The sequence below is a fragment of the Leptopilina boulardi genome, unplaced genomic scaffold (assembly GCF_019393585.1).
Source record: "Leptopilina boulardi isolate dan_hultmark-lab unplaced genomic scaffold, ZJU_Lbou_2.1 LbouV2_249, whole genome shotgun sequence".
Taxonomy (NCBI): Eukaryota; Metazoa; Arthropoda; class Insecta; order Hymenoptera; family Figitidae; genus Leptopilina; species Leptopilina boulardi.
The window spans coordinates 635,273-662,429 of NW_026137806.1; the positions used below are offsets into that span (position 1 = coordinate 635,273).

The following is a 27,157-nucleotide window of genomic DNA, read 5'->3' on the forward strand; positions in this document are numbered from 1 at the left end:
TTAATTCTCTTTTAAATGAAAATACCATATTTTTCGATAATTAGCTTGATTAGAAGATTTAAAAAAAAAAAAAAAAAAAAAAAAGAAAACAATTTTTTATCTAAATATGTGATTGTGAATGTGAGAAGTTGGTATGTTTAGACAACTCTTTTTTGGATGTGTCGATTCTCAAACACTTTTAAGAACTTATATAAATCATGCATTGTGATATTACTGTGTAGCTTACTTTGTATAATATTGATTACTATTACTGTATAAGATGCCATTTGACTTTCCATTTCTACTTCGATATTTATCTCCACTTCCTCATATCTAATTATTGTAATAAAATTTACGAAAAATTAAAAAAAATTTGTCTAATTTTTCATTTCATAATAAATTTTTAATATTGAAAAAAAATTAAAAAAAAAAATACTTAATTTTCTCGAAAAATTGTTAGACAAAAATTATCTAACAAACTTCATATTAATTGAATCCTAAATTTGCTTTTTTGTTTTATATTTACAAAAATTGTATCTGAAAAATAATAAACAATTTTTTATTATGAATAATAAAGTCGAATATTTAGAAAAATATTCAGTTGCACCATCTCCAAATCGAGATTATTATGGCATTAAAGTTCATTGTGATGAGGTATTAAAATAAATAAAAAATTTAACCTTTATTTTAATAAACTACAAAGTAAATAAAAAATAATTTTAAAAAAGTTCATTTACAATTAGTGTGTGTTATAAAATTTTTTATTTATAAAAGTCTATTAATTTATTTATCTAGATAATACTTTTTTTATGGAAAATATCACACGGCCCTCATAGAACACCAGCTATACGAGTTTCAAAATTTTCTGAATTTAATAGTGATAAAATTTTACAAGACGAAATAGAACGTATTTTTGGTACTTGATTTTTAAATACTATTTTTTTTTATTAATTATTAATTAATAATTACATTAATAATTATTAATTCAATTGAAATTTAATATTTTTAATGATAAAAAAACAAATTAGGTAATTATTTGCTGGAACATGTGAGAAATATATCACAAAAGACATTGTCTCTTTTAACATTGCCAAAATATATTATTGCAAGAGTAACAAAATATTTGAAAATTAAGGACATTCTTAATTTATCAACACTGTCACATGCTTCCAAAGAGGTATTATAATAAATTAATTTTGATAAAAAAAATTTAACAATAAGAATTTTGTAAAAAAAAAAAAAATAATAAAACTAGGTATTTGATTCCGAAATTATTTGGGAATTGATGTACAAGAAGTTCATCAAAAGTTCAAAAAATAATGTACAAGTTAAAAAATTGTCTATGTCTTCAAATTGGAAACAATTATTAAAAGAAAAACAATTGGAAGAATCAGTTAAAAATCGAATGGTACCTTTTTTTAAATAAATTGATTCATAAAAAGAGTATTTTTTTTTTTGTTAAAAAAAATTTTTTTTTTATTCCAGTCTTGTGCAAAAAATTTGACAAATCAAATAAAAATAGATGAAAAATTGCTAAAAAAATCATCCCTAAATACTGTGGCTAATTTTGAAAAGAAAATTTCTTTGAAATTAGATTCAGATATAAAACTCAATTCAACAATAATTGTTGATGAAACAAAAAAGAAAATTCTTTCTAATCAAATTCAAATGATTTCCAAGGGAAAGGATAGTAAATTAAATCGATCTCAATTTATTGATAAAAATAAAATTTTAGAAAAGAAACAAAAAACTAATTTGAAAATAAAATCAATTGAAAATATTAATTCTAAAACAAATATTATAAATCAAAAATTAAAATCAAATCAAAGCGATGAAAAATTAGATAACAAAAAATTGATTCTAAATTCAAAATATAGAAAGGAGAAACAAAAAATTATTAGTGAAAGTAAATTGAAGATATATACTGACGATAATTTATTTGAATTTAATAATGATAATTTTAGTTCTCTAATTAAAGAGAATCTTCAAAAAATGAAAAGTCCAAGGGGTATATTTAATTACGATTTTAGTGTCTTATGACAAAAAATCATACGGAGATTTGAAAAATTTATCTTCTAAATCTGACATATTGAAAATTTACTAAAATGATATTGGAAAAATTGAAAAAAATTCAAACAACGAAGACATGGACAACTTGAGTCAAAAATATTTAAAATCACAATTTATAAAAAGTATAAACAAAAGTTTCCAATTTTCCTTTCTTTAAATCGAAATATTTTCAAAATAATTCTCCATTAGGTAAAAAAAAAATACCAAAAATCCATTTATTTCGTGAAGATCTAGGGAAATTTAGAGCATCAAATTTGGTAAGCCAAAATAATGAAGAGGAAAATCTAAATTTTCTTTTGCCAATTATTTCAAAATTCCGAGGTGTAATTAAAATTTTAATAAATTTGTAATTTTTTAATTGTAAAATTCGTGAAAATTTTGTAATAATTTTTTTTTTTTTTGTGAAAATTGTAAAATTTATTTATTTTTTTTTTATTAGAAAAATGAGAAAAATATTACTAGAAACCGTGTCTAGTAACTTTTAGATATAATATGTTTGTAACAATGAATAGAAAAGTATTTTAGCGCTGCAGTACCGTTCGCGAGTCTATAACTGCAAACAAATCCTTTCTCAAGTTGTAACATATCGAAATGCATTTCTCAATAAATATTGTGTTAGATTTTAAATAATTTTTAAAAATTATCAAAAAAAAAAATGTTTCTTTCAAAATCAAAAAAAGAAAAATAATAATTAAAAAATTAAATGTGAAGAAAGAAATTTTTTTTTTTTCTAATTTAACGCAATTCGTTTCTCTCGTATATATAATTGAATGCATACACACGGACAATAATTGATCGGCGAACGTGAATGTAATCTGAGTGTGCGCATTTCATAGAAAAGTATAACGTGCAATGGCGAACTACGGACATAGTGAAACTAATGCTCGTCAATCCGAGTAAGTAGAATTTTTGCAAAAAAAAAAAAAAGAAAATGCAAATTATAAAAAGCGGTACTAAATTTAAATAATTTTTTTTTTTTTTTAATATTGTATTTTTAACATTTTGTATAAAATTTCAAATTATATTTGCTTTTAATGTGTAACGTTTAATAACAAAAAATCAACGTTTTATATTATTATAATTAATGCGTACATAGTAAAAGAAAAATTATTAAATTTTAAACAAATTTGAATTTTTTATTTTAAAAAAAATTTGAAATTTCAATTTTTGAAACATTATCTATTTTCAGTGAAGCGATTGATGATGATAATGATGAAAAAGATGATACAAAAAGGTATTTAAAAACAATTTCAAAAAAAAAAAAAACTTTTATAGATCATTTATCATTAAAAAAGTCATTTAACATTTTTTTGAAAATGTATATTTTCAACATAAAACAAACAATTTCAAATTGTTAAAATTTCAGAAAATCTCGTAATCTAAGTGAAAAAAAGAGGAGGGATCAATTTAATATGTTAGTAAATGAACTTGGTAGTATGGTAAATACACATACAAGAAAAATGGATAAATCCACTGTTCTAAAATCAACAATACTTTTTTTAAAAAATCACAATGGTCAGTTGTTTTTTATTTTCTTTATTTATTCTTATTGTTTAAAATTTTTTTTTAATTTCTAAATTTTTATCTTTAGAAAAAGCAACTAAATCAAGAATACATGAGATACAGGAAGATTGGAAACCATCATTTTTATCAAATGAAGAATTCACTCATTTAATTTTAGAGGTGAAAATTAAATTTTATGAAAATATTTTTTTTTTTAAATTTTATTTTAAATTTAAATGAGAAAAATTGAGGGTAAATTAAAATTTTTTTTTTCTTTTAGGCATTAGATGGATTTATAATAGTATTTTCATCAAATGGACGAATTTATTATACATCGGAGAGTGTAACTTCACTTCTTGGTTATTTACCTAATGAATTAACAAGTTCAACTATTTATGAAATCGCCTATCAAGATGATCAATCTTATCTTTATAATTTGTTACTTAATCCTGAAAATTTGAGAGATCAACGAAATAATAAAAAAGGTACAAACTATTCGTAAAAAAAAGGTAAAACAGAAAGAAAATATAGAAATAATTATAAATTATTTATATAATAATAATAATAATAATAATAATAGAAATTTTTATTTACAGATAATCAAATATCATTTACGTGCCATATAAAAAGAGGTGGTTTGGATAATGTAGGTGATTCAATATATGAACTTGTACAATTCATTGGATATTTTCGTTAGTAATTTGATTTATTTTTTAATAAAAATGAAAAAATTAAAAAATAAGTACAATAATTAATAATTTCAATTTCTAAAGGTTCAGATATGGATCCCGATATTGATACAATAATTCCAACAAATCGCCTCGGTAGCAGTACAGGAAGTGATGCAAAAACAGAATCGTAATTAATTTTAAATTTTATTATCAAATTATTGAGAAAAAAAAAAACAAAAAAATTTTTTAATTTTGTTTTTGCAAATTAATTTTAGATTAGTATTTGTTGGCACTGGAAGACTTCAAACACCTCAATCAATTCGTGAAATGTCAGTTGTTGACAGTACAAAATCTGAATTCACCTCGCGACACAGTTTGGAGTGGAAATTTTTATTTTTAGATCACAGAGCACCTCCAATTATTGGCTATTTACCATTCGAAGTTCTAGGCACTTCTGGTTATGACTATTATCATATTGATGATTTGGATAAAGTTGTCACTTGTCATGAATCATGTAATTTTTTTTTTATTTTATTTATTTCAAACAAATTAAATTCAATTGATAAAAAATTAAAAAAAACTCTAACAAAAAAAGGAACAAAAGAATATAAATTCTTTTTTTTTTTTTTTAGTGATGCAAAAAGGAGAAGGTACCTCGTGCCATTATAGATTTTTAACGAAAGGCCAACAATGGATTTGGTTGCAAACCAGATTTTACATAACTTACAATCAATGGAATTCAAAGCCCGAATTTATCGTTTGCACACATCGTGTTCTTAGTTATGTTGATGTTTTAAAAAATACCCGAAAAAATACCGATGATCAAGCAAAAGTTCAAAATCAAAATGATATTTTGTCAGCAAAACATCATGTAATGTATTCTTTTTTTTTATAAATTGTTTATATAAATTATTTATAAAAAATTGCTAATATAAATTTATTATCAATATTATTTTTAAATAAAAAAAAATTTTTTTTTTGATTTTAGTCTTCATGTCAAATTCGATCATCCTCGTGGTCTTCGAAGCAAAATAAAAGTTCAAAATCATTTTCAAAACCATTTAAACCACGATATCAAGAGCGAGGATCAGATACAACGTCAATTTCCGGTGGTTCTCAATACTCACAAGCGAATACAAAACATTCTTATGCGGCGAGTCAAGGATCAAAATCGAAAATTGTCCCAGCAACAAGTACAGCGTCATCAATAACGATTCCAACGACAGTGATCATGGATCAGCCATTAGAGTCAAAAATAGAAGAATCTTGTATCAATTTTTTGGAACCTACTCAATATACAACAGTGCCAATACAATCAATAGTTACCGGTAGCTGTGGTCCACCATCTGTTCCACTCAATTCACCATTACCAACATCTGAAGTATTAATTAAAATTAATTAAAATTAATTAAAATTATAATCATTCAAATTAATTTTTAATTAACAAAATATAAACATATTTTTTGAATACAAATTTTTTTTTACAGATTTTACAACAGGGAATAGTGATGACACCAGCGCAGAATCACATTCAAGATGAATTGCAACGAAAACACGAAGAGCTTCAACAATTAATTGTTTATCAACAAGAGGAACTTAGAAAAGTTTCTGAAAAGTTACTTATTGCTAAATATGGAATTTTTTCGCCAATTATAAACGTAAGTTTATTCATATTATAATATAATATTATTGATTATTGAAAAAAACTTTATGTCTGGCTAAAACTTTCTTTTACTACTGATACAAAAAAAAAATAAGTAAAACTGTCTGACTGCAAAACACTTTTACTACTGAAAACAAAAATTTCACGAAATTTTAAATCGTTTCAAAAAAAAATTTATTGAATTTAAAATTGAAAATTGAAAATAATAATTGTGTCTGACTATACCCAATCAAAAATTTACTAATGGCGCAGCACTGGCGCAGTACTGGCATCCATTTCTTTCTTCAATACAAAATTAATTAATTTCCGTAATTAAATTTTTATAATTTTAATTTTATAATATTTTAATTTTTGCACGTGAAAAATTTTATTTTCAATAATTATATTTTCATAATTATAAAATTGTATAATAATTTCATTACAGAGTCTCTAATAATTATATTTTTATAATTATTTGAGAAAAAAAATTTTATAATAAATTTCTTATAATAAATTATCTATAATCACGAAAATATTATACAAAAAACATTATACTGAAAACATTTCAGCTTTAATATTATTTTCTTATAAGAAATTTTCATAAGGGATTTCTATTAAGAAAAGTTAATTATATATTTTATATTATTGATAATATATAACATTTGTGCAAATTTAACTTGCGATTGTATTTAATTTTTTAAATTAAATTTTTTATTATAAATTTTATTTTAAAAAATATTAATTTTTTATAAACAAATTTATTTATTTTTAGTTTGATCGTTTAAAATATTTATAAATATTTATTTGATAATAACCAAATACATAGGTATTTGAATTAAATAAATTTTTTTTTTCAGTGCAGTACTGGTTCAGTACAGACTGCCCAACCTCGGCAGCCAATATTGAACCAGTACTGCGCCAGTAGTCAACTCTGGTATAATACTGAAATTTTTGGTTTGGATAAAATTGACTTTTTTCACTGAAATCAAAAAAATGATGAAAAATTAAATATATTTTTTCTTACCCTAACTATGACTTCTTCTATAATAATTTTAATTATTAATTATTAATTAATAATTTAATTAATTTTAAAATAAATTGCACTTTAAATTTTTTTTTTGTTAGGTAAACATACCATATGATCCAAATGTGAATCAACCTCTGTCGCGTGTTATAAGCGGTGAACCAATTGTTCAAAGAGAATTATTTAATCAACAAGTAACTGGAAATCCTGTATCAAGAGATTCAACGACAAGTGATCCAAATAATATGGGTCAATTATTGTCTCAAGCTCAAGGACATCCGCAATTACATCAAATGCAAGCTGCTCATCAACAAATACCTCAACAGTCGGCTTCTCATTCACAAATTGAAGAAAATCAAGATCTAATGTCTTATCAATTTTGTCAATCAAATGAACTTATTTACACTGACATGAGTTCGAGTGTCAATCAACAACAAAGTTCCACATGACATTAATCAAATTTTTTTTTTTTTTTTTAGTTATTTCTCGCCTTTAATTTTAATTCGCAATATTTAATTAATTCGAAGAAAATGAATATAATGGCCTATAAATTTGATTCTTTTTCTAAAAGTATAAATATTTTACTTTTTTCCTTTCTGTAGTAAATTATTTTTTCATTCCAAAAAAAAAAATACTATAAACTAATTTATAAATTGCGAATATTTCCTATAACTATGTTATCCAATGAAAGAGAACAAAAAAAAAAAAAATGTAGTAATGTTTTGTGTGTAGGGACCATTTTTTAAAAAAAAAGTGTGCTGTACAATCCTCAATTATTTTTATAAATATTTTCAATAATATGAAATTTTTAAATATTAAAAACTTTTTGAGAAATTAAAATCACAAATTTCATTGATGTTAAAAATGAATAATATATTCAAATCATCATTTTCCATTACATATTATATTTTAATGTATGTACAAAAATCTTAATTTTTCAATATATATAAGATAGCTATTTATGAGAGAGAGAATGCATCAACAGAAAATATATAGGCTGTGAATGAATGTATGTTGACAATTTAAAACAGTTACCTGTGTAAATCTTGAAGAAATGTATACAGACCAGAGGTTTATCATATAAAAAAAAAAGAGTAAAAAATTTTGAAAACATATTTTACTATCGTTTACAGTAAAAAAAAAAAATATTTTTTATAAATCTATTCTTTAATAATAAAAAATAATCTTTTAAACAATAAATTTGAAAAAAAAAAATTGTAAACCTCACGTCTCGCTAAATGTTGAAATGAAAGTGTTTAGTCGTAATAATTCAAAAAATGTATTCATTGTTTAGTTGTTTTTTCAGTTATTATATTTATACCAATTGTTAGATATTAGAATTTTATTTAATATTCCATTGAAGCTTCCATTTTTTCAAACAATAATTCGTTTTTTATTTAAATCAATTACAATGTAATATAATTATTCAAAAAAAAAACAATTTATATAAAACAAAGAATTTACTTTTCTAAATAAATTATAAAGAATTAGAATAAATTTTGCAAATGAGAAATGTACAAATTAAAAAAAGACAAAATTTTTAAATACTTCGTCATTAAAGAATGAAAAAAACAAAAATTGTTCAAAATAGATAAATTTGTGCATATAAATTCAAAACGTTTCGATTTTGTAAAAAATGAATTTCAACCAAAATTTTATAAAATATTACAATAAAAAAGTGATAAATAATATATATATATATATTAAAAGTTTTGAAAAAACTTAATCGGAAACAGGGTATTTTTTTAAAATTGTAAATTACTTATGTAATAAAATAATTTAAAATTAATAAATAATAAATTACCAATTAACAATTTATAATTAAAAATTAATTAATTTTGTTTAAGTAACATTAGAAAATCATTTTTATTATTGATGTGATAAATTATTCATTATTAAATCTTTAAGATAACATTGACGACAACATTTAATAAGAAAACAACAATTTTTTTTTCTGTCGTAAAAGAAATATATGATATATGTAATTTGTGTTTCTTCGTGGAAAATAAAAGTGACGAATGATCGCACTTATGTTTTTGTAATTGCCGTATTTTAATACAATCGCAAAAAAAAAAAAATAAATAAATTGGAAATATTTACAAAAATGAAATGGGAAAAAAATTTTTTAAATTATAATTTTTTTCAAAAATTGTTTTTCAAAAATAAAAAACTGTATTATATTAAAAATAATAATTTTAAGTTTATTGATAATAATTTTTATTATTATTAGTAACTTTTCATTTGATTTAAGTTATTTTGAAGAAATAAATAAAACGTACATAATAGTTTTTTTTTTTTTTATTTAAACATTGTTTTATTGGAAAAAAAAACAGTAACAAATTTTATAACAGACTTAAAGTAATCTAAATAAAAATATTTTGAGTATGTTTAATAGTTTTTTTTTTTTTAATATATATATATAATAATTAGAAGTGAAAAATTTCATTGAATCAATTCTTCAATTTTCTAAGCGCATCCAACAAAATTTGCACTTCCTGATCAACATTGTGGACCAAATCTTCCACTTGATGTTTGCTATCAATTATGCTAATGCTCTGAGTATAGGGATCATATCGAACACCAAACTTTCGTGGTATAGATTGTGAGAATTTTCTGAAATTTTAAATTGCAAGAAAAATATTATTCATTTTTTTTTTTCTATTATAATTTTTTATTAAAAAATTTTTTTTTTGCTTCCTCATATATAGAGGAAGTATTTTATTTGAAATTTATTATTTATTTTCTAATTATTCAAAAATAGAATATAAATAATATTTAAATAAAAATAAAAAAAAATAAATTTATTATTTTAATAGAAATATTAAAATATGATTTATTATAGCATTAGTATTGAGATAATAAGATGAAAATAAATATGCCAAGGAAATTGTGTGGAATGTTATTTTCATCCAAGTGAATAAACAATGTATATCAATTTTAATGGTAATTTAAAGAAAAAAGAAAATAATGAATTATTGCTGAAGTTATAGATAAGATATTTGTTTAGAAAATTATTATACTGACATCATTTTTTCCTTTGCGTCCTCAAAATCTTCAGCTACAAAATAAATTGGCTGATATTCAGTGATTGGATATGATTGTATTGCTGTTTTTACCGGTTCAAATGGTCTCAATTCAGGTTTTCCACTCAATGAATATTCCAATTCGCCAAAAGACGATAATAAACCAGCACCATAGGCTTTCAATTCTCCATTTTGTCGACAAATACCAAATTCAACAGTGAACCAAAAACACTGAAAATAATTTTTAATTATTTAATTGAAAAAAAAAAAAAGGAAACAAATTTCGATACTATCACAATAAAAAATTTCAGTATTATACCAGAGTTAACTACTGGCGCAGTACTGGTTCAGTATTTTTGCCAGTAGTAAATTTTTGATTGGGTATATTATATTATTTAGATATATATATATATATGAAATGAAATAGGAAAAATTTTTTGTAAATTATTATGAAAAAAAAAGGAAAATAAAAAATTTAAAGAATAAATGCCCTTACAGTTGCCAATTTCTCAATATATTCATCCGGAGCACCAAGTGAAGCCAACCCTATAACTTGAGCGAATTGGGCAAAAGCCGGATCGGCAAATAGTGGCACGTGACCCAAAACTTCATGACAAATATCTGGTTCCGGTGTGTAGAGTGGTTTACTACCATGTCTTATATATTGTGTACTGTGGAACACCCTAAATGCTAATCCCGCTAAGAAATCACGAGAAGCCAACAAACCGGCAACTGGTCTTAACGTAAATCCCGTGCAATCTAAAAAAAAAAATATATATAAATTTTATTTCTTCGATTTAATTTTCCAAATATATTTTAATAGAAATTTTTTTTTCCTCTATTTTGGAAAATAAATAAAAATACCTTTTAGGAAGTTAGAAATGTCCTCTAACTGTGGGATATTATCCTCTCTGTAGCCGCAATTTTCGATAAGAAGAGGGAAAACATGATTGTGCTCTCGACAGGCATACTTAGGGTAAAGCTCTGTCAATTTCCTGAATACAGTGCCCCATGTTGCAATTTCCTCAGGCGTATATTCAACCCTCGGAATTTGTTGACCCCTATAAACAACATTTCGAATTTTTTGATTATAAATTATATTTTATAATAAATATATATTTAACTAAAAAGTATTTTTTCAAAAAAAATTTTCTTTTCATATATATATATATATATATATATATATATATATATATATATATATATATATATATATATATATATTTAAGATATGAAAAAAATTGTATTTACGTTCTATAATGATAAGCAATATCAGCAAAGTATTTTCTCCTCTTTCTGTAAACAGGATCCGTAAATCCTGGATGATCACTATCAAGTTCAGAGCCATAAGTTAAAATCTGATTAGCAAACTTATCGAGGTCTCTAAATCTCCTGGGAAACCAAGGCACTGTTCCCATATTATCCCTATGATTCCTGTCATAAAACATTCTCTAATTAATTATATAGAAAAAAAAATAAATTAAATTGAAAATTTTCTCATTAAAATATTAGTAGAAATTAATTATATATAATTAAAATATTAATTTTTATAAAAAATATAAATTTTTATAATTTATATAAAAAAAGTAGAAAATAATAATAAAATTATCTTTTACCTTGAAATAATTGAAAAATAGTCACATTGTTTTTGTAATTCTTCAACAACACCTCCAAAATCACCACCTGGAGCACATTCAACCATAAATTCATAGCCATCGAGCTGACGAAGTGAACTTCTCGATTCAATATGAAGTAAGTTTACTTCATATTTCTAAAAATTGAAATTAATTTTTTAAATAAAAATTTTAAATTTTTTATTTAATTTGTTAAATATAAAAATAATTTTTTTTGTTAATAGATTTTTTTAGATAAAAAAGTATTTCTATTTATAAAAAACTTTAGACGTAAATTAATTTTTCAAATAAATATCATCTTTGATTTCATTTACATTTACTCCAAATGGAAATAATAATAATTAATATCAATTAAATGAGGAAAAGAAAACTCTATTCAATTCTATATATATTTTTTTTCAATTTATCATCTTTGCAAAGATTTCTTATAGATCAAAGTTATAAGAAGTCATATTACTGATTAAATTCTGAAGGGTTTCTATTGAACTGAACATTTTTTTTTTTTTCAATACTTACAGTGAAAAGCTGAAGATATCTTCCTAAAGCTCCCACCTCGTCTTCTTCTTTTGGCGAAAAAATGAGGCACGTACTTTTTGCTGAATCTCTTCCTTCTTTTATATAGTTACCACCTTCCATTAGTTTTGGCTTTAAAAATAATAATTATCTTTTCATTATAATTTTTTTTTTTTCGAAATTCATTATTTTGTAATTTTATTGAAAAAAAATTTTTTTTTTTAAATTAATCTCTAAAGAAAAAATTTGTTTTCAGATTATTTTTTTTTTAATGATAATATAATATGAGTAATTATTAACTAATTATCAATATCGTAATTACAGCTTGTATTTGCTCTTGAAACATCTTATTTTGTCCCATTTTGGAAAGGTCAGTCAGAATTGTAATTTTACACAACACTTATTGCGATAAAATAAAATTATGTATTTTCAGAATTTTATATATGATAAGATTTGAAAAAAATTAATCGCGTGTCATTGTTTTTTTTTTTTTTTTTTTTTTTAAATAAAAAACTTATATTTTTCTTAACTTTTTTTTAAAAATTTTAATTGAAATCCGTTTAAAAATAAATAAAAATAATCAAGTGGAAATTTATATTCAATAAATGAAAAAAAAAAAAACTAGTTGTCCGCGTCGAAAAATAGTATTCTACATGACGGTTTTAATGAAACTAAACAGTAAAAGTAATTGTCAATATTTATAAGAAATTTCAGGATACTTGTAATGTTTCGAATATTTACATCATTCATCATGAGGGGAATTCTGGGTATATATTCATCCTTTAAAATTGTTACTTTGTGATAAAGAAAAAATTAGCCTTCGGCTCTTTAATTTTTTTTTTTCACATTAACTTTCCTTCATTCAAAAAGCTGATGAAATATTTTCCTTGAGTTAAAGCATTTGATTTGTTTCTATTTCGGCATAAAAATTTCAATTTTTCAAAACAAATAAAATATAATGACAAAAATTAGATATTTATTTACGTCATTTGTTTTTGAATTTTAATTTCTTTTTTTTTTAAATTACAAAAAAATTCAAAACATAAAATTAATATAAAATTATTTATTATACTAGCAAAAATTAAACGCGCGCAAGCGCGCCAAATTAAGTATTTAATTGTTTGTTATAAAGAAATTAAAGATTAATATTATTAATAATATATACGATTATACGACTTTTTCCGACTTTTTTCAAAAATACGACTTTTATCGACTTATTTTAATAAAATACAATATTTTTTTTTACATTTGAAAAAAATGTTAATAAAATATATTTTTTTAGTATAAAATTTTGAACTAAAATGATTCTTCACTAAATTAATTATTTTTAATAATTTTAATGAAATACATCACAAATTCAATTATATCAAAATTATTTTTCAATTAAAATTTTTATGAAATTTAACAATTGTTTATAATTTAAAAAAAAAATCACAATGAAATTGAATTATTTTTTAAAAATTTCAATTCAAAATAAACATTATTACCCGAAATGTTAATTCAAAATCAATTAAAAATCCAATAATTATCCAAAATTTTCAATTTAAAATTTAATTATTTACCAATAAGTTTTCAATTTAAAATGAAATAAAATTCAATTATTTTCTAAAATTTCTATTCAAAATTAATTATCCAAATTTTCAATCAAAAATGAACTTCAATTAAATTATTATCCAAAAATTTCAATTAAAATTCAATTATTTCCCAAAATTTTCAATTCAAAATAAACTGAAATTCAATTATTTTCCAAATTTAAAATCCAAAATAAAATTTCAATATTCTCAAAAATTTGAATTCAAAATTAATTGAATTTTCAATAATTTGAATTTAAAAGCATCTAAAATTTAATTAATTCTAAAATTATCCATCGAAAATTTTTTTTTTTTTTTGAAATTTAATAATTTCAATTACAACTCTAAGGAAATTTAATTGTTTTTAACTATTTTAATAATATTCTTTGAAATTTCAACTATCTCAAAGCATTTTTCAATTAAAAATGATTTTCAAATTATTTTATTTTGTCCGCATTTTCTAATAAATTTTTAGTGAAATCATCTAAAATTTTAATTACAAAACACTTAAAATTTTAATTAATTTCAAAAATCTCAATTTTAAATCTTTGAAAAATTCAATTAAATTTAAAAAATATTTTCCAAAAATTATGTAATAAATTATTTTTAGTTCTGTAAAATTTAATAATTGTTTGAAAATTAACAATAGGTATCTTTTAAAATTTAATTATTTCTAAAAATTTCAATTTAACCCTTCAAAAAGGATTATTATTAAAAAAAAAAATTTATTTAAAAATCTGTAAAATATTTTGTGTTAAAATAAAAAACAAATCCACTTTTTTTTTTTTGAAATATAAATCGACTAAAACAACATTTTTGTGTCTTTAAGTTGATTCGAGACCTATGTTTTTATAATTAATATTTAATAAGTATTCGTTATGGCCTCTGGTACCTTAAAAATTAATTTTTTTTTTAAATTACTATCTTGTACGAAATTTCCTGGCGCATCTTTTTTTTCATTAAAAATTTTTTGTATTTGTATACGCAATTTTTGAATCAATATACAACTTTAAAAAAAATTTCGTTGGTAAACATTGTGTACTTCGTGAATTGAATTTTCGAATTTGGAATTTTAAAGAAATTTATTGCGAAATTTGGAAACACAATTATACAACTTTGGCAAAAATGGGGAAAAAAATTGTCAAAATTTGACACTTCATAAGATTACTATTAAAAAAAAAAAAAAAAACACGTGAAATCAGAAAAGGCCAACTTCAAGTTAGGACAGAAGGACAGACCAAGCATTTTATTATTATATAATTATCAATTATTGTGAATTTTTTTTTTTTATAAAAGAATTTTCTATACTAAAAAAATGGGATCATTTTTGTAACATATTGACTGTGACAGTATATATGCATATTTTGAAAGGAACGTTATATATATATATATATATATATATATATATATATATATATATATATTTACATACGAGAAACTCTATTAGGTATGCAAGTTTGCCCTATAGGAAATGTCGAAGAACATTTTCAACCCTTGTACCTGTTGTATTTCTCAAGTCAAAGTTTTCCATCTCATCTAATGTTAAACTTTGTATATTAGAAAGTTTAGTGCAAAAGATAAAAGGGACAATTCGTATGCATATTAACAACACTTGGATATATAGTCGAAAGATTTCTATATATATATATATATATGGTGAAAATCTGCACCGAGATTCAAGGGAAATTTCACCATTTCGAAGAGGGGATTATATATACTGAAAGCTTGCCAAAATTTCAAGACTTAACAAATTTCTCTAATACTCGAACAAATTTTGGAATTAAGCCAAATTCTCATAAATCTAATCGTTTTTGATAAAATATCATATATATATATATATATATATATGCTGAGGTAATATTTGCTTTTTAAGTAGAAAAAGTACAGTTAAGTCAGACGAAAATATATTTTTCAATAAGTGCAAATTTTTTTATCAATTTTTTATTCTTTTTTTTTTTACTTACTTTTAAGTAGAAAAAATAGAGTTATGTTAGATAATATTTTTATGTAAATAAAATTTAGTAAAACATTTAGTTTTTTTTTTCTTATTTACTAACTTTTAATTTAAAAAAAAGTTTGAGCCAACATTTATATTTTTTAAGTAGAATAATTCTTTATTAACTATATAAAATACAATTAATCGAGACAAAAATAAAATAACAAAAAAAAAAAAAATTGTAGCAAAAATAAAATTTAATTTAAAAAAAAAAAAATTTTTTCGTCAAGAAAATAAAGTTTTAAAAAATATAAAATCAAACTTTTTGAATAGCAGTTCCATTAAATAAACATGAAAACCATTTATTCTTGACACAGAATTTTGTTATAATTATAAATGACACATAGGAAAGGTTTTTTTTTTTACGCAATTCATCAATTTCCTCATTTAGTGTGTGAAACGTGTTTGAAGGCTATTGAATTAAAAACTTTGCTTTACAGAATTTATACAGACTCTTGTGTGCACCTTCACTAATCCGTATTACGAAAGCATTAATCTCATATATTTAAAAAATTCCTTCAATCGCACCAAAAAAAAAAAATAAACACCTTCATTTAAAATCATTAACATGTTTTTTTTTTATTTCAATCCATATTTCAACTTGCATTTTTTTTCAATGACACTCTTGACTTTTAAATTAGAAAAATAATTAATTTCCCCCCCCCCCTATCCCCAACATAATTCACATCACAGAAAATTAAAAGGCATTAAAATAAGCTGCAACGTTTATTATTTTAATCCATTTTGGTATTAAAATAATAATAATAATAATAAATAAATAAATAATACTAATAATTGGATTAAAATAATAAACGTTGAAGCTTATTTCAATGACTTTTAATTTTCTGTGATCTAAAAAAATATTAAAAGTAAATTTTGACATATTACAAATTTTTATTTAAAAAAAATAGTTTTTCTTTTCTATTTATTATTTAATTATTAAAAAAAAAATTTTATTTACTTTTTCAATATAAAGAGGTCAATTTTTTTTCAATAAGAAAAAAAAACTCACCTTGTCAGGTGGGGAGCCATCTGAGGTAAAAATATCCTTTTTTGATTGTTTAGGAATATTTTGAGGGTACATTTTTGATTATAATGAAGAAATATTTTTGAATTAATTTATCATATAGAATTTATATTGATTTGTCGAACGCTCTGGATAAACTGACGGATTTTACTCACAGTTTGAGGATAAACAACGTCAGTGAAAAAGAAAAAGAAAAAAAAAAAGAAATAAGATTTAATGTATTATTTAAAGAGAAAACGTATCACTGGTGGCAAAAAGAATAATTATTGCAATAGCATAGGTCATAGTGTTATCGAATGATTTACGATTATTCGGTTTTAAGATTTCATCATTATTATTAATATATATATTTATCCATTTTATATTTTCACGAAATTCACGACATTGTACTAATATTTCTTATTTATTTTTTTTTTTTTATTGATAATAATTTATTAAATTTCATCAATTATAAAAAATAAAATAATAATAATAATAAAATTATAAAATAAATTACAAAGGAACTGGAAAAATTTTTTTTATTAATTACTTTGTTAATTTAATATTTATTTATTCTATAAAATTGTCTAAAAATTATAATCTAATTAAATTGATTTTTATTTAATTCTTAATTAAAATTTTTCATAAATTAAATCACTTTATAAGAATTAGAATTTAAAGAGTATTTATATCACATTTTTTGTTTGATAATAATTAATGTATTTACGAGATAATAATATATTTGTATTTTACTTCCTTGAAATTCAATTATAAAAGATTAAGAGATTTTTCAATCAATTGAAGAATGTTGATTAAAATTAAACACTATTTTATTAGTTTATTATTTTACTATATTATTGAAATTAAAAAAAAATAACAATATTAAATTAATTTTATTATTTAATATCTTTATTTTTCTTTAGTAAATAGAAAAAAAAATTTATTGATTTTATTTATTTTCAATTAATTTTTTTCAAAAATAATAACAGAGAATGACTTTCCCACTGATTTTGACTTTGAATTTACTTGAAACGTGGCGCCAACTTGTGTTAAATATTTCAATGAGAGCGAAAGAGAAAAATTTTGAATAGAAAAAATATTAAAAAAATAAAAATATAAAATTGTTTTTTATTTTAATTATTATAAATATTTCTTCGAAAAAAAAAATTACATTTTAGCATTTTCAATATCAGTTAAAAAAATTATAAATCTATTTTTTTTCTCGAAAATGATATATTTTTTTTTAATAATTATGTGAAAAAAGTAAAAATTTTTTTGATAAATAAAATAAAATATAAAAAAAAAGAGGGTAAAAAGTAAAACAAGAAAAATAATAAAAATTTTGAAACTCGGGTATTTAGGGAATTCCAGCATCCCTGATATGTTGGTCCTCAATGGGCAGGCGCCTTTTGTCGCTCCTGTCAGATGCTGCAATGAGATTTAAACTCAAAATCCAGCGGTCTCTCAGAACCACACGAGTGGTCGTGCGATTCGTAACGAATCAAATTTTTTTTAAATTCGTATATAACGAAAATCCACAATCTGAACATGTGCGCGAAAAAATATCGCGACATTGTCAAAGCCGAGTGTCTTCTTTTAATTATTATTGGTGTTATTTGTTCCATCGGTGAGTAAATATTGAAAAAAAATATATATTATTTTGAAAAATTTCAATGTTTCCAAAATTTATGATTTTCAAAAAAAAAAAAAAAAATTTTAAAGTCAAACTAAAAATTATAATTTTATATTAGATTTCGTTTAAATATTATAATTAAATAAATAAAACCAATTTAAGATTATTTATAGTTAAATAAATAATAACTATTTTTTCAACAATTTTTTTCAGATTTTAATAAACTAAAATTAAAATATAGAAATAACAATTATTTGTTTATTAAAAAAAAAAAAATGTTTTCCAATAAAATAAAAATGGAAACTAGTTATTAAATAGAGTTTATAACATCAGTGTTTCTTGAAAATTAATTATAAATGTCCCATTGTTCTGATATCAAATTCAAGTTGCTCTATGATTATACAATATAGTTAGAATTGTATTTCAAAGATTTTTTTTTCCTTATTATAACTCCATTAAACAAAAAAACAATTTTCTCGACTTTTAATAAAATTAAACTCTCCGCTTTGCATTTTTAATAATGGATTATGTATATTATATTTTAATTTTATTTTTCATTATTTTTGTATGTACATATATTTGAAAGAGAATGCGGTTTATTATTTTATAAAAAAACCAAAAAATTAAAATCAACGAATATGATAATATATTTCCCATTTGATATTAATTATAAGAACAATAAATTATTATATCAATTTTATTATTTTAAACTTTATATTATTCAACTCCAATTTCCAATATTATTGATGATGATAATAATAATTGAAAGAAATTAGAATAATATAAAAATTACAAAAAAAGTTAAAAATTATTATTATTTTCTTTAAAAATAATTTTTCGTAATAAAATATTATTTATTAATTTATAAAATTTATCATTTATTTATTTATTTATAAAATATATTTTGAGATAATTAATTTTATAGTTTAGTAACAAGTCAAAAATTTAAATAAAAAACGTTTGAATAAATATTTCAAATTCATTTTTAAATCGCATTAGTAAATTATTGGTAAACCAATTTATCTGAATCGCTTAGTAATTTACAACACATCTACATGAATTTCGTAGAAATTTAAAATGTCAATATTTGAGAAAGAATTTAAAAAAAAAAAATTCTGTTTAAGTTGGTTTTTTTTTATCCAATAATTAACAGTTTTGTGCATTTAGAAGCTTAGAATAACTTCCTGAGTAGGAAGTTCTGTATATCCAACGTCAATCTAACAAGGGAGCTATAGTAAAGTTGAAGGATAACAGGAGTCACTCTCGTTACTCTTAGTGTAATCAAAATTTTACCCTATTTTAGTATGTCAAATTATGAAGTTTATTATTATCAAAATTTTCTTACATTATTTGTTTTTCATTACAGAAAAAAAAATTTTTTATTATTTTTTTTATAAATTAAAAATAATAATTTTAATATCTTATTATTTCTTTTTTTTATTAAATATTGTATAATAAAAAGAATATAGATGAAATAAGAGAAAATGTTGACAAAAGATAAAAACATTATCTCGTGCATTTTAATTTTATGCCCTAACATGAAACTGTATGGTTTATGAGCTTTAAAAAGGGGGTAAAAAAATGACACATGGAAACCATCCTGTTTACTACATCCGACATAAAAAATCCATTATTCTTCATTCATGATCTATTTCCTGCCAAGATTTTACAAGGGACTTTTACTATTATCCATTACAATTATTTTCAAATTGAAGGTAAATTTTTTTTTTCCCCTGTATAGTTGGGATAATAAAATTATTATTTTATATTTATATATTAAAAAAAATGAAAAGTAAAAAAAAAAAAAACATTTTTCTATGTAGTTTTAACTATTCATTTTTTTTATGATGATTTTTTTATTACTCACTGAATAAATCCAAAAAAAAGAGAGAAATTTTTTTTTATTTCCAGTTTTTTTTTTTAATTTGAATGTCAATTATATATATATATATATACTATTATTATGACAATAAAGTGAACTTTCGTGTCGCACAAGTTATGTATATCGATTTTCCATAACCGTGTTGTCAAGAATAACGATCGTTTCTGATAACCGTGATATGGATAATGCAACGTTTGTTCATGTTCAGAAAATATGATTTCTGTATTTTATGATATGTTACAAGTAAAGTGTCACTTTCTCACAGAGGATAACAATTTTTAAAATTGTATAGATTTTAAGATCAAATTCTCACAAGAAAAATATATATGTTTCCTTTTTTTTTATTATTTTATTTTTTCTATATAAAATTCACAATTTAGTAAAATAATTCTTTTTATTAAATATAAATTTAATTTTTTTTTTTTTAATATTTTTCTACATTTTATCAAAAATATGAAGAAATTATTTTTATGTTATTTAATTTTTTATGATAAATTAATATAATAATTTCTATATTACAGTTTCTGGTATTATAGTTATAATATAATAATTAATAAATAATATAAATTTAATTTATAATATTAAATAATATACAATATATTGGAAATATTGTTTTTCTCAATAAAATATTCTAAGGAAAATAATTGTGGAATTCTCTTAATTAAGATCTACATTAGTAGTATCGTGACATCACACAAGTTAATTAATTGTCAAATCCATGCAAATCTGGTTTATCGACTTCCTGTTCTGACAGTTCCACAGCTTTGATTCTAGTGCCAGGGACATTAAGATCAAGAGCTGCAATTATGAAAATTATAAACTGACAATCAAAATTTTCGCCTTCGACGTATATATTATGAAATTTAACATCCTCAAATATTTCATTATAAATTGTTTTCAACTAATTTAAAAATTATAATTCTTCAATTTTCAACAACAAATTAATTATTATTTATGTTTAAATTAAATAACTTTAAATTATTAGCAAAAGAAACTAAAATAATAAAAATTTTATATTCGGCTATAAGGCGTAAAAAACAAAGATGTAAGACTTGACACGTAATCTCAATATTTTTTTTCCAATAACTTTGATAAAAAAATATAACCGAAACAATATTTAAATCTGTATATTTGTTTTGAACCTGTTGCACCATATCCATGCATAGAATATAATATTTTTTTGATAGCATCCGTTTTCCAGAACTTTAAAAAAAATTGACTTTCTTCTCAAAGCCTTCTTTACGATATACGTTATAATTAAAAAAAAAGCAATGAAACTTTGAAATATATAGGGGCGCATGATTATCTCATAAAAATAATTAGCTAGAATTTTTCATTTGTATGAATTTCATTTGATAGAATTTCTATTTAGACGAATTTTCATTTTTCGAATTAGTATATTTAAATTATTTTCTTTGTAAACGAAATTTTATTTAACATAGTTTTTAAAATACCGAATTTTAATTTAATATAATTTTTATTTTACCAAATTTTTTGTTATCCAACTTTTTATTTTATAGAATTACAATTTAAAACCAATTTATCAAAATTTTCATTCAGCAGAATATTAGTAATTCGAATATTGTATAATGTCAGAATTTTTAAAACTATCGAAATCAGAATTTTTATATTTACACGAATTTTTATTTGATAGAATCCCTAAAACAGAGAATTTCCATTTGATATAGAAATTACAAATCGCCGAACAAGCATATAAGCGTCAGAAAGATTTTAGCGCCAATTTTAAAATAAACCAATCACAATTTTCTTAATAATTTCTGATTTGTCTATTTTAAAAACTACAACAAAATCTTTCTGTCGATTGTTTGTTCATTCGGCCATTTGTAATTTCTATCAAATGAAAATTCTCTATTTTAGGAATTCTATCAAATAAAAATTTGTGTAAATAATTATTCTGATACATGAAGATTCGATAAATTAAAAATTCTGACATTAAAAACAATTTGAATAACTAAAATTCTGTTAAATGAGAATTCTGATAAATTACATACTCTAAATCTGAATCAGTGAAAATTTCAAATCAGTGACTCAGTTTTCTTTAATTCACCAGTGGAATTTCACTGAGAATCAATGATTTTTACTGATTTTCAGTGAAATTCCACTGGTGGAAGAAAACTGAGCCACTGATTTGAATTCAGTGAAATTTTAACTGATTCCGATTTTGAGTGTAAAATTGAATAAAATTATAATACTTTTAAATAAAAGTTGAATAAAAAGAAATTCGTTAAAATAAAAATTATGTCAAACAAAAATTTGATACCTAAAAATTATGTTAAATAAAATTTTGTTTACAAAGAAAGTAACTCAAAATATTAATTCGAAAAATGAAAATTCGTCTAAAAAGAAATTCTGTCAAATAAAATTTTCACAAATGAAAGTCTCATTTCGAACTGTCTTAAAAAAAAAAATTATTCAAAAAACTACTTTTTCTCTGTTTTTTTTTTTAACTTTTTTTCTATATTTCAAAAAAAAAAATTTTTCTTAAACTAAATATATAAAATGATTAAATTATCCCAACCAAAAAAAAAGGGACACATGATTATGTTCTAAAAATCATTAGTCATAATTTTATCGAATTTTTTTTGTCCTAATTAGTTTTGAGTCGAATTTTAATTTGTTCGAAATAGCATTTGGCATAATTTTCATCAATTCGATTTTCTATATGGCAGAATTTTTATATAACGGAAAATTCAACTCACAGAATTTTTATTTCTTCGAATTTTTATTTGTCAGAATTTTTATTTGCTCGAATTTTCATGTTTAACATAATCGGCATTTTAAAGAATTTTTATTGGGTAGAATTTCATTGAATAGAATTTTCATTTAGATGAATTTTCATTTGTTCGAATTATATATAATCATGCGTCCCTTTTTTTTTGGTTGGGATAATTTAATCATTTTATATATTTAGTTTAATAAAAATTTTTTTTTTGAAAAATAGAAAAAAAATTAAAAAAAAAAACAGAGAAAAAGTAGATTTTTGAATAATTTTTTTTTTTTAATACAGTTGGAAATGAGACCGCATGTTGATTTTTCCTGTCATCGACATATATACCTTTCTACCCTTGATGGTCTCGAATGGCCGTGAACGAGACTACCTTTATACATATAAAATTTAACATATCCCAGATAGCATATATGAATGTGTCAAGAGGGAGGCAAATATATATATACGAATTTCGCTTCTCTTTACTCTCTCAAGTCTAACCGCGCCGTTTACGTAATCCTCGATCCAATTCTCAATATTTATTCTCCTCGTACCTGCCGGCGCAAGTGAGACAGGCTTTCTAAGGGAATAGTAGAAATCGAGAAACGACACCATTTACAAACGTCGATTGTTCCACAAAATCATTGGGATTCCCCCGTTATTGCCTTTGTCTAAGTGTATGACTTCACGTACACAAAAGGAACACTATTAGACAATTTCAATACCGCGCAATGTTTAATTGCATAATAATTAAATTGCATTCGAAAATTTGAAAATTTCAAACTCTTTTTAATTTATAAAAAAAATTTATATATATATTATTTTAAAATAGAAAAAAAAGATATTTTTAAATAAATAAAAAAATTATTTTTATTCAAATACACAGAAAATAAAAAGGCATTAAAATAAGCTGCAACGCTTATTATTTTAATCCAATTTTGCTTATATTTCAATACCAAAATGAATTAAAATAAGCAAAATTGGATTAAAATAATAAGCGTTGCAGCTTATTTTAATGCCTTTTAATTTTCTGTGCGAGTATTTGAAACAAATAAATTTTTTTTCAATATTTACTTGACATAACTAATTTTTTTGAAAGGGAATCTTAAAAAAAAAAACAACTTAAAACTAATATTGTAATATATATAAAATTGCCTCGTTAAATAAAGTAGGTAAAACTATATGTAGAGTCACGACTTCTATTCTCCATTTTCCATTTATGGAAGCAGGGCGGAATATAAACGAAAATATAGAGAACCCTGTGATTTTATAGTTTTACCAATAAAGTATTATTACTACCTTATTCAAATTTATTCGTTTCCTTAAAGACAAAATTATTCTTTACCTTTAATACATTAAAAATATTAAAATCACTTTTTTTTTAATTTAAAAAAAAAAAATTTTTTTAACATTGAATTATAAATTTTTTTATTTCTACGAGCTTTTATTATTTTTTATATTTTAAAGAGACTTTTATTATTAAAAATGTTTTATTTTGACGAGCTTTTATTTTTGATTGTCGTTTTTAAATTCTCGTATAGACAATAAAAATAATCCCTACATTGTGTGCGAGGATACATCTATTGATAACATCAATGAGGAGCCAGCAAATGAAACATTGATATATACGAATTGCAATTTACACCAAACAAAAGTCACTTTCCAAAAAAACAAAATGTTCTTGAAATAATGCGCGAGGCAAGTTTGATTGGAAAATCGCGTTATATATATATATATATATATGAGAGATTCTTTTTCAATCGCCCCAGCCCAAAAAGTCAATGTTCTGGGATTGGCTTCATACTTTGGTAAATTGTTGTCCTATATGATAGTAATAAATCCCTAAAATATAAACTCATTAAAAAAATATTTGTAGAAAGTAGAGGGGGTTGAAGTTTTGACGTTAAGGGTAACCTTGTCATTTTCAAATCCGTTTAACTATGACAAAAGTTAATGGATTTTAATTTATCTATAATGAATTTTATTGCATTTTTCACGTACTTTTCAAAAATGTATACGAAATTTAAAAAAAAAAATTTTTAACCCCTTTTTTGTCAAAATCAACCCTTATTTTTCGATTTTCACCCCTTCGGGTATTTTTTTTTTTTTTTTTTTTATTTTCATTGGAAAGCTGAGGTTTTTTCCGATGAGCTATGTAAATATGAAAATGGGACAACAATAATTTTGTGAGAAACAGAATATTAAAGTAGGCGGTGCCGATAAGGGGTGTACCTGGAGATCATCTTTGAGGATTTAGATAGGCACCGCCTTATTTAATATTATGTTTCTCACAAAATTATTGTTGTCCCATTTTTATATTTACATAGCTCATGGGAAAAAACCTCAGCTTTCCAATGAAAATAAAAAAAAAAAAAAAAAAAATACCCGAAGGGGTGAAAATCGAAAAATAAGGGTTGATTTTGACAAAAAAGGGGTTAAAAATTTTTTTTTTTAAATTTCGTATACATTTTTGAAAAGTACGTGAAAAATGCAATAAAATTCATTATAGATAAATTAAAATCCATTAACTTTTGTCATAGTTAAACGGATTTGAAAATGACAAGGTTACCCTTAACGTCAAAACTTCAACCCCCTCTACTTTCTACAAATATTTTTTTAATGAGTTTATATTTTAGGGATTTATTACTATCATATAGGACAACAATTTACCAAAGTATGAAGCCAATCCCAGAACATTGACTTTTTGGGCTGGGGCGATTGAAAAAGAATCTCTCATATATATAATACGAGAAAATAGAAACTGAAGTTGACAATGTCAAACTGGTGTACATTCTCAAGCACACCGTTGGCGTCAGTGATGGGAAATTCAATTTTGAATTTTGCCAAAAAAATAAATAACTTTCAAGATATTGAAAATACCCAACCAAAAATTTCAGTATTATACCAGAGTTAACTACTGGCGCAGTACTGGTTCAGTATTGGCTACCGAGGCTGGGCAGTCTGTACTGATCCAGTACTGGTATTTTCATTGTATCAGTACTGGTACAGTACCACCCTTCCAGTACTGGCAAATCAGTACTGAGCCGATATTGAGCCAGTACTGGCTCAAATATATTTTCTTTTTGATTAATACTATAGTTTACAAAAAGTTCTAAAGTGAACCTGATAAACCTTTTTGTTTAAATATTTTGTTCATAAAAATTTTTTCACTTTGATTTTATTTTTGAAAATTAAAAGGTATTTTATTTTGCTTTTTTGAGGGTATAAAATTATTTAAAAAAAAGGTTCCTGAGACTAATTCCAAAACATTTTGCAAGTTTTTTTTTTTTTTTGTTTTCAGATATGCAATAAACCAAAAAAATTCTTTAACGATCAAACTAAAAATAAATAAAATTTTTTATAAAAAAATTAATAATTTTTAAAATAAAAATTCAAAAAAATTTTCTTGACAACACTTGTTAAATATTAAAAAACAACTTTTATTTTCTTAAAAAAAATTTTCAAAAATTTATTTTGATGCAAATAATTAAAGTGAATAATAAAATAATTAAATAGCTAATTGTATAATTATTTTATAAACATTTTTATTTTTACTGAACTGTTTTTATATATTATAAAAACTTTGGTTTAATAATAAATATATTTTTATATTTATTTTTTGATTTTTTTAAATAATGATTTGCAATATATTTTATATTTAATAAAAAATAAAAACTGTTGGTGTTTTCGATTTTATATATAATAAAATATTAATTAGTTAGTTGACTAATTTAATTAATATTTAATTTGTGTTGGGTTACTAAAAATTTCACACACTTTTTCCTAAAAAAAAAAGTATTACCTGGTGCAGAGATTTCACTATTGCAGTGAAACTTATCTCTGTTACAGTTAAAGCTTTCTTTTCGTATACAAGAAATTACAGAACTGCCAGTACTCAGCCAGTACTGAACCAGTAGTGGTTACCAGTACTGGTGCCAACTCTGGCAGCCAATACTGGTAAAATGTTATCATCCCAAAGTTACGCCAACTCTGGCGCCAATACTGGGTGCCAGTACTGCGCCAACACTTGTCAGTACTGCGCCAGTACTGCGCCATTAGTAAATTTTTGATTGGGTACAAATATGAAAACTTTGATTTTCACAATTTCTTTGAAAAGTCGGGATTAAAATTTTTATCTATTTTTCATAATTAGAAAACTATTTTTACTATTCAGGAAAAAAAATATAATCTCCCTAAAAATGGAATATATTAATGTGAAAATTTAATTATATAGTGTTAGAAAAAAATTTTTTTATACCTATACGTTAAAAAAAAAAAAAAA

General features: G+C 22.2%; 4 protein-coding genes across 6 annotated transcripts in view; 3 read left to right on the forward strand and 1 right to left on the reverse strand.

Moving 5' to 3' along the window:
• The first annotated feature begins 241 nt into the window (after positions 1-241).
• LOC127280716 (uncharacterized) lies at positions 242-2,503 on the forward strand. The gene is made up of 5 exons (XM_051303931.1): positions 242-633; positions 775-895; positions 1,008-1,156; positions 1,235-1,387; positions 1,465-2,503. The coding sequence occupies exons 1-5, from the start codon at positions 544-546 to the stop codon at positions 2,017-2,019; spliced, it is 1,068 nt and encodes a 355-aa protein (XP_051159888.1). The 5' UTR covers positions 242-543; the 3' UTR covers positions 2,020-2,503.
• A 92-nt stretch (positions 2,504-2,595) lies between these two features.
• On the forward strand, positions 2,596-8,221 carry LOC127280711 (circadian locomoter output cycles protein kaput). 2 transcript variants are annotated; one of them, XM_051303919.1, is made up of 12 exons: positions 2,596-2,945; positions 3,239-3,283; positions 3,416-3,564; positions 3,641-3,732; positions 3,833-4,037; positions 4,149-4,244; positions 4,326-4,410; positions 4,499-4,737; positions 4,856-5,094; positions 5,212-5,604; positions 5,711-5,881; positions 6,991-8,221. In XM_051303919.1, the coding sequence occupies exons 1-12, from the start codon at positions 2,902-2,904 to the stop codon at positions 7,336-7,338; spliced, it is 2,106 nt and encodes a 701-aa protein (XP_051159876.1). In that variant the 5' UTR covers positions 2,596-2,901; the 3' UTR covers positions 7,339-8,221. The 2 variants fall into 2 exon arrangements, with proteins under 2 accessions (XP_051159876.1, XP_051159877.1); XM_051303920.1 differs by having other exon boundaries at positions 4,499-4,680.
• Positions 8,222-9,169: 948 nt separating this feature from the next.
• On the reverse strand, positions 9,170-16,806 carry LOC127280715 (protein henna). 2 transcript variants are annotated; one of them, XM_051303929.1, is made up of 8 exons: positions 16,639-16,806; positions 12,063-12,191; positions 11,529-11,683; positions 11,164-11,346; positions 10,777-10,973; positions 10,409-10,671; positions 9,914-10,143; positions 9,170-9,502 (listed from the first exon to the last, which is right to left on the reverse strand). In XM_051303929.1, exons 1-8 carry the CDS (start codon positions 16,708-16,710, stop codon positions 9,340-9,342), a joined length of 1,392 nt encoding a protein of 463 aa, XP_051159886.1. In that variant the 5' UTR covers positions 16,711-16,806; the 3' UTR covers positions 9,170-9,339. The 2 variants fall into 2 exon arrangements, with proteins under 2 accessions (XP_051159886.1, XP_051159887.1); XM_051303930.1 differs by lacking the exon at positions 16,639-16,806 and adding an exon at positions 12,382-12,704.
• Positions 16,807-18,075: 1,269 nt separating this feature from the next.
• LOC127280708 (uncharacterized) overlaps positions 18,076-27,157 on the forward strand; it is a 33,132-nt gene continuing 24,050 nt past the window's right edge. The window contains exon 1 of the mRNA XM_051303914.1: positions 18,076-18,259. Within this exon, the coding sequence (XP_051159871.1) occupies positions 18,181-18,259 (79 nt within the window). The 5' untranslated portion in view covers positions 18,076-18,180. The remainder of the gene's footprint in view (positions 18,260-27,157) is intronic.

Bases quoted from the DNA above. Each gene is read 5' to 3' on its own strand.
- LOC127280716 (XM_051303931.1), top strand. From the start codon at position 544: ATGAATAATAAAGTCGAATATTTAGAAAAATATTCAGTTGCACCATCT. The intron at 634-774 runs GTATTAAAATAA...TTATTTATCTAG, and splicing joins TTAAAGTTCATTGTGATGAG to ATAATACTTTTTTTATGGAA. The intron at 896-1,007 runs GTACTTGATTTT...AAAACAAATTAG, and splicing joins CGAAATAGAACGTATTTTTG to GTAATTATTTGCTGGAACAT.
- LOC127280711 (XM_051303919.1), top strand. From the start codon at position 2,902: ATGGCGAACTACGGACATAGTGAAACTAATGCTCGTCAATCCGA. The intron at 4,038-4,148 runs GTACAAACTATT...TTTTATTTACAG, and splicing joins TCAACGAAATAATAAAAAAG to ATAATCAAATATCATTTACG. The intron at 5,882-6,990 runs GTAAGTTTATTC...TTTTTTTGTTAG, and splicing joins TTTTTTCGCCAATTATAAAC to GTAAACATACCATATGATCC.
- LOC127280715 (XM_051303929.1), bottom strand. From the start codon at position 16,710: ATGTACCCTCAAAATATTCCTAAACAATCAAAAAAGGATATTTTTACC. The intron at 11,684-12,062 runs GTAAGTATTGAA...TTCAATTTTTAG, and splicing joins GATATCTTCAGCTTTTCACT to AAATATGAAGTAAACTTACT. The intron at 10,144-10,408 runs GTAAGGGCATTT...AATTATTTTCAG, and splicing joins ATATTGAGAAATTGGCAACT to TGTTTTTGGTTCACTGTTGA.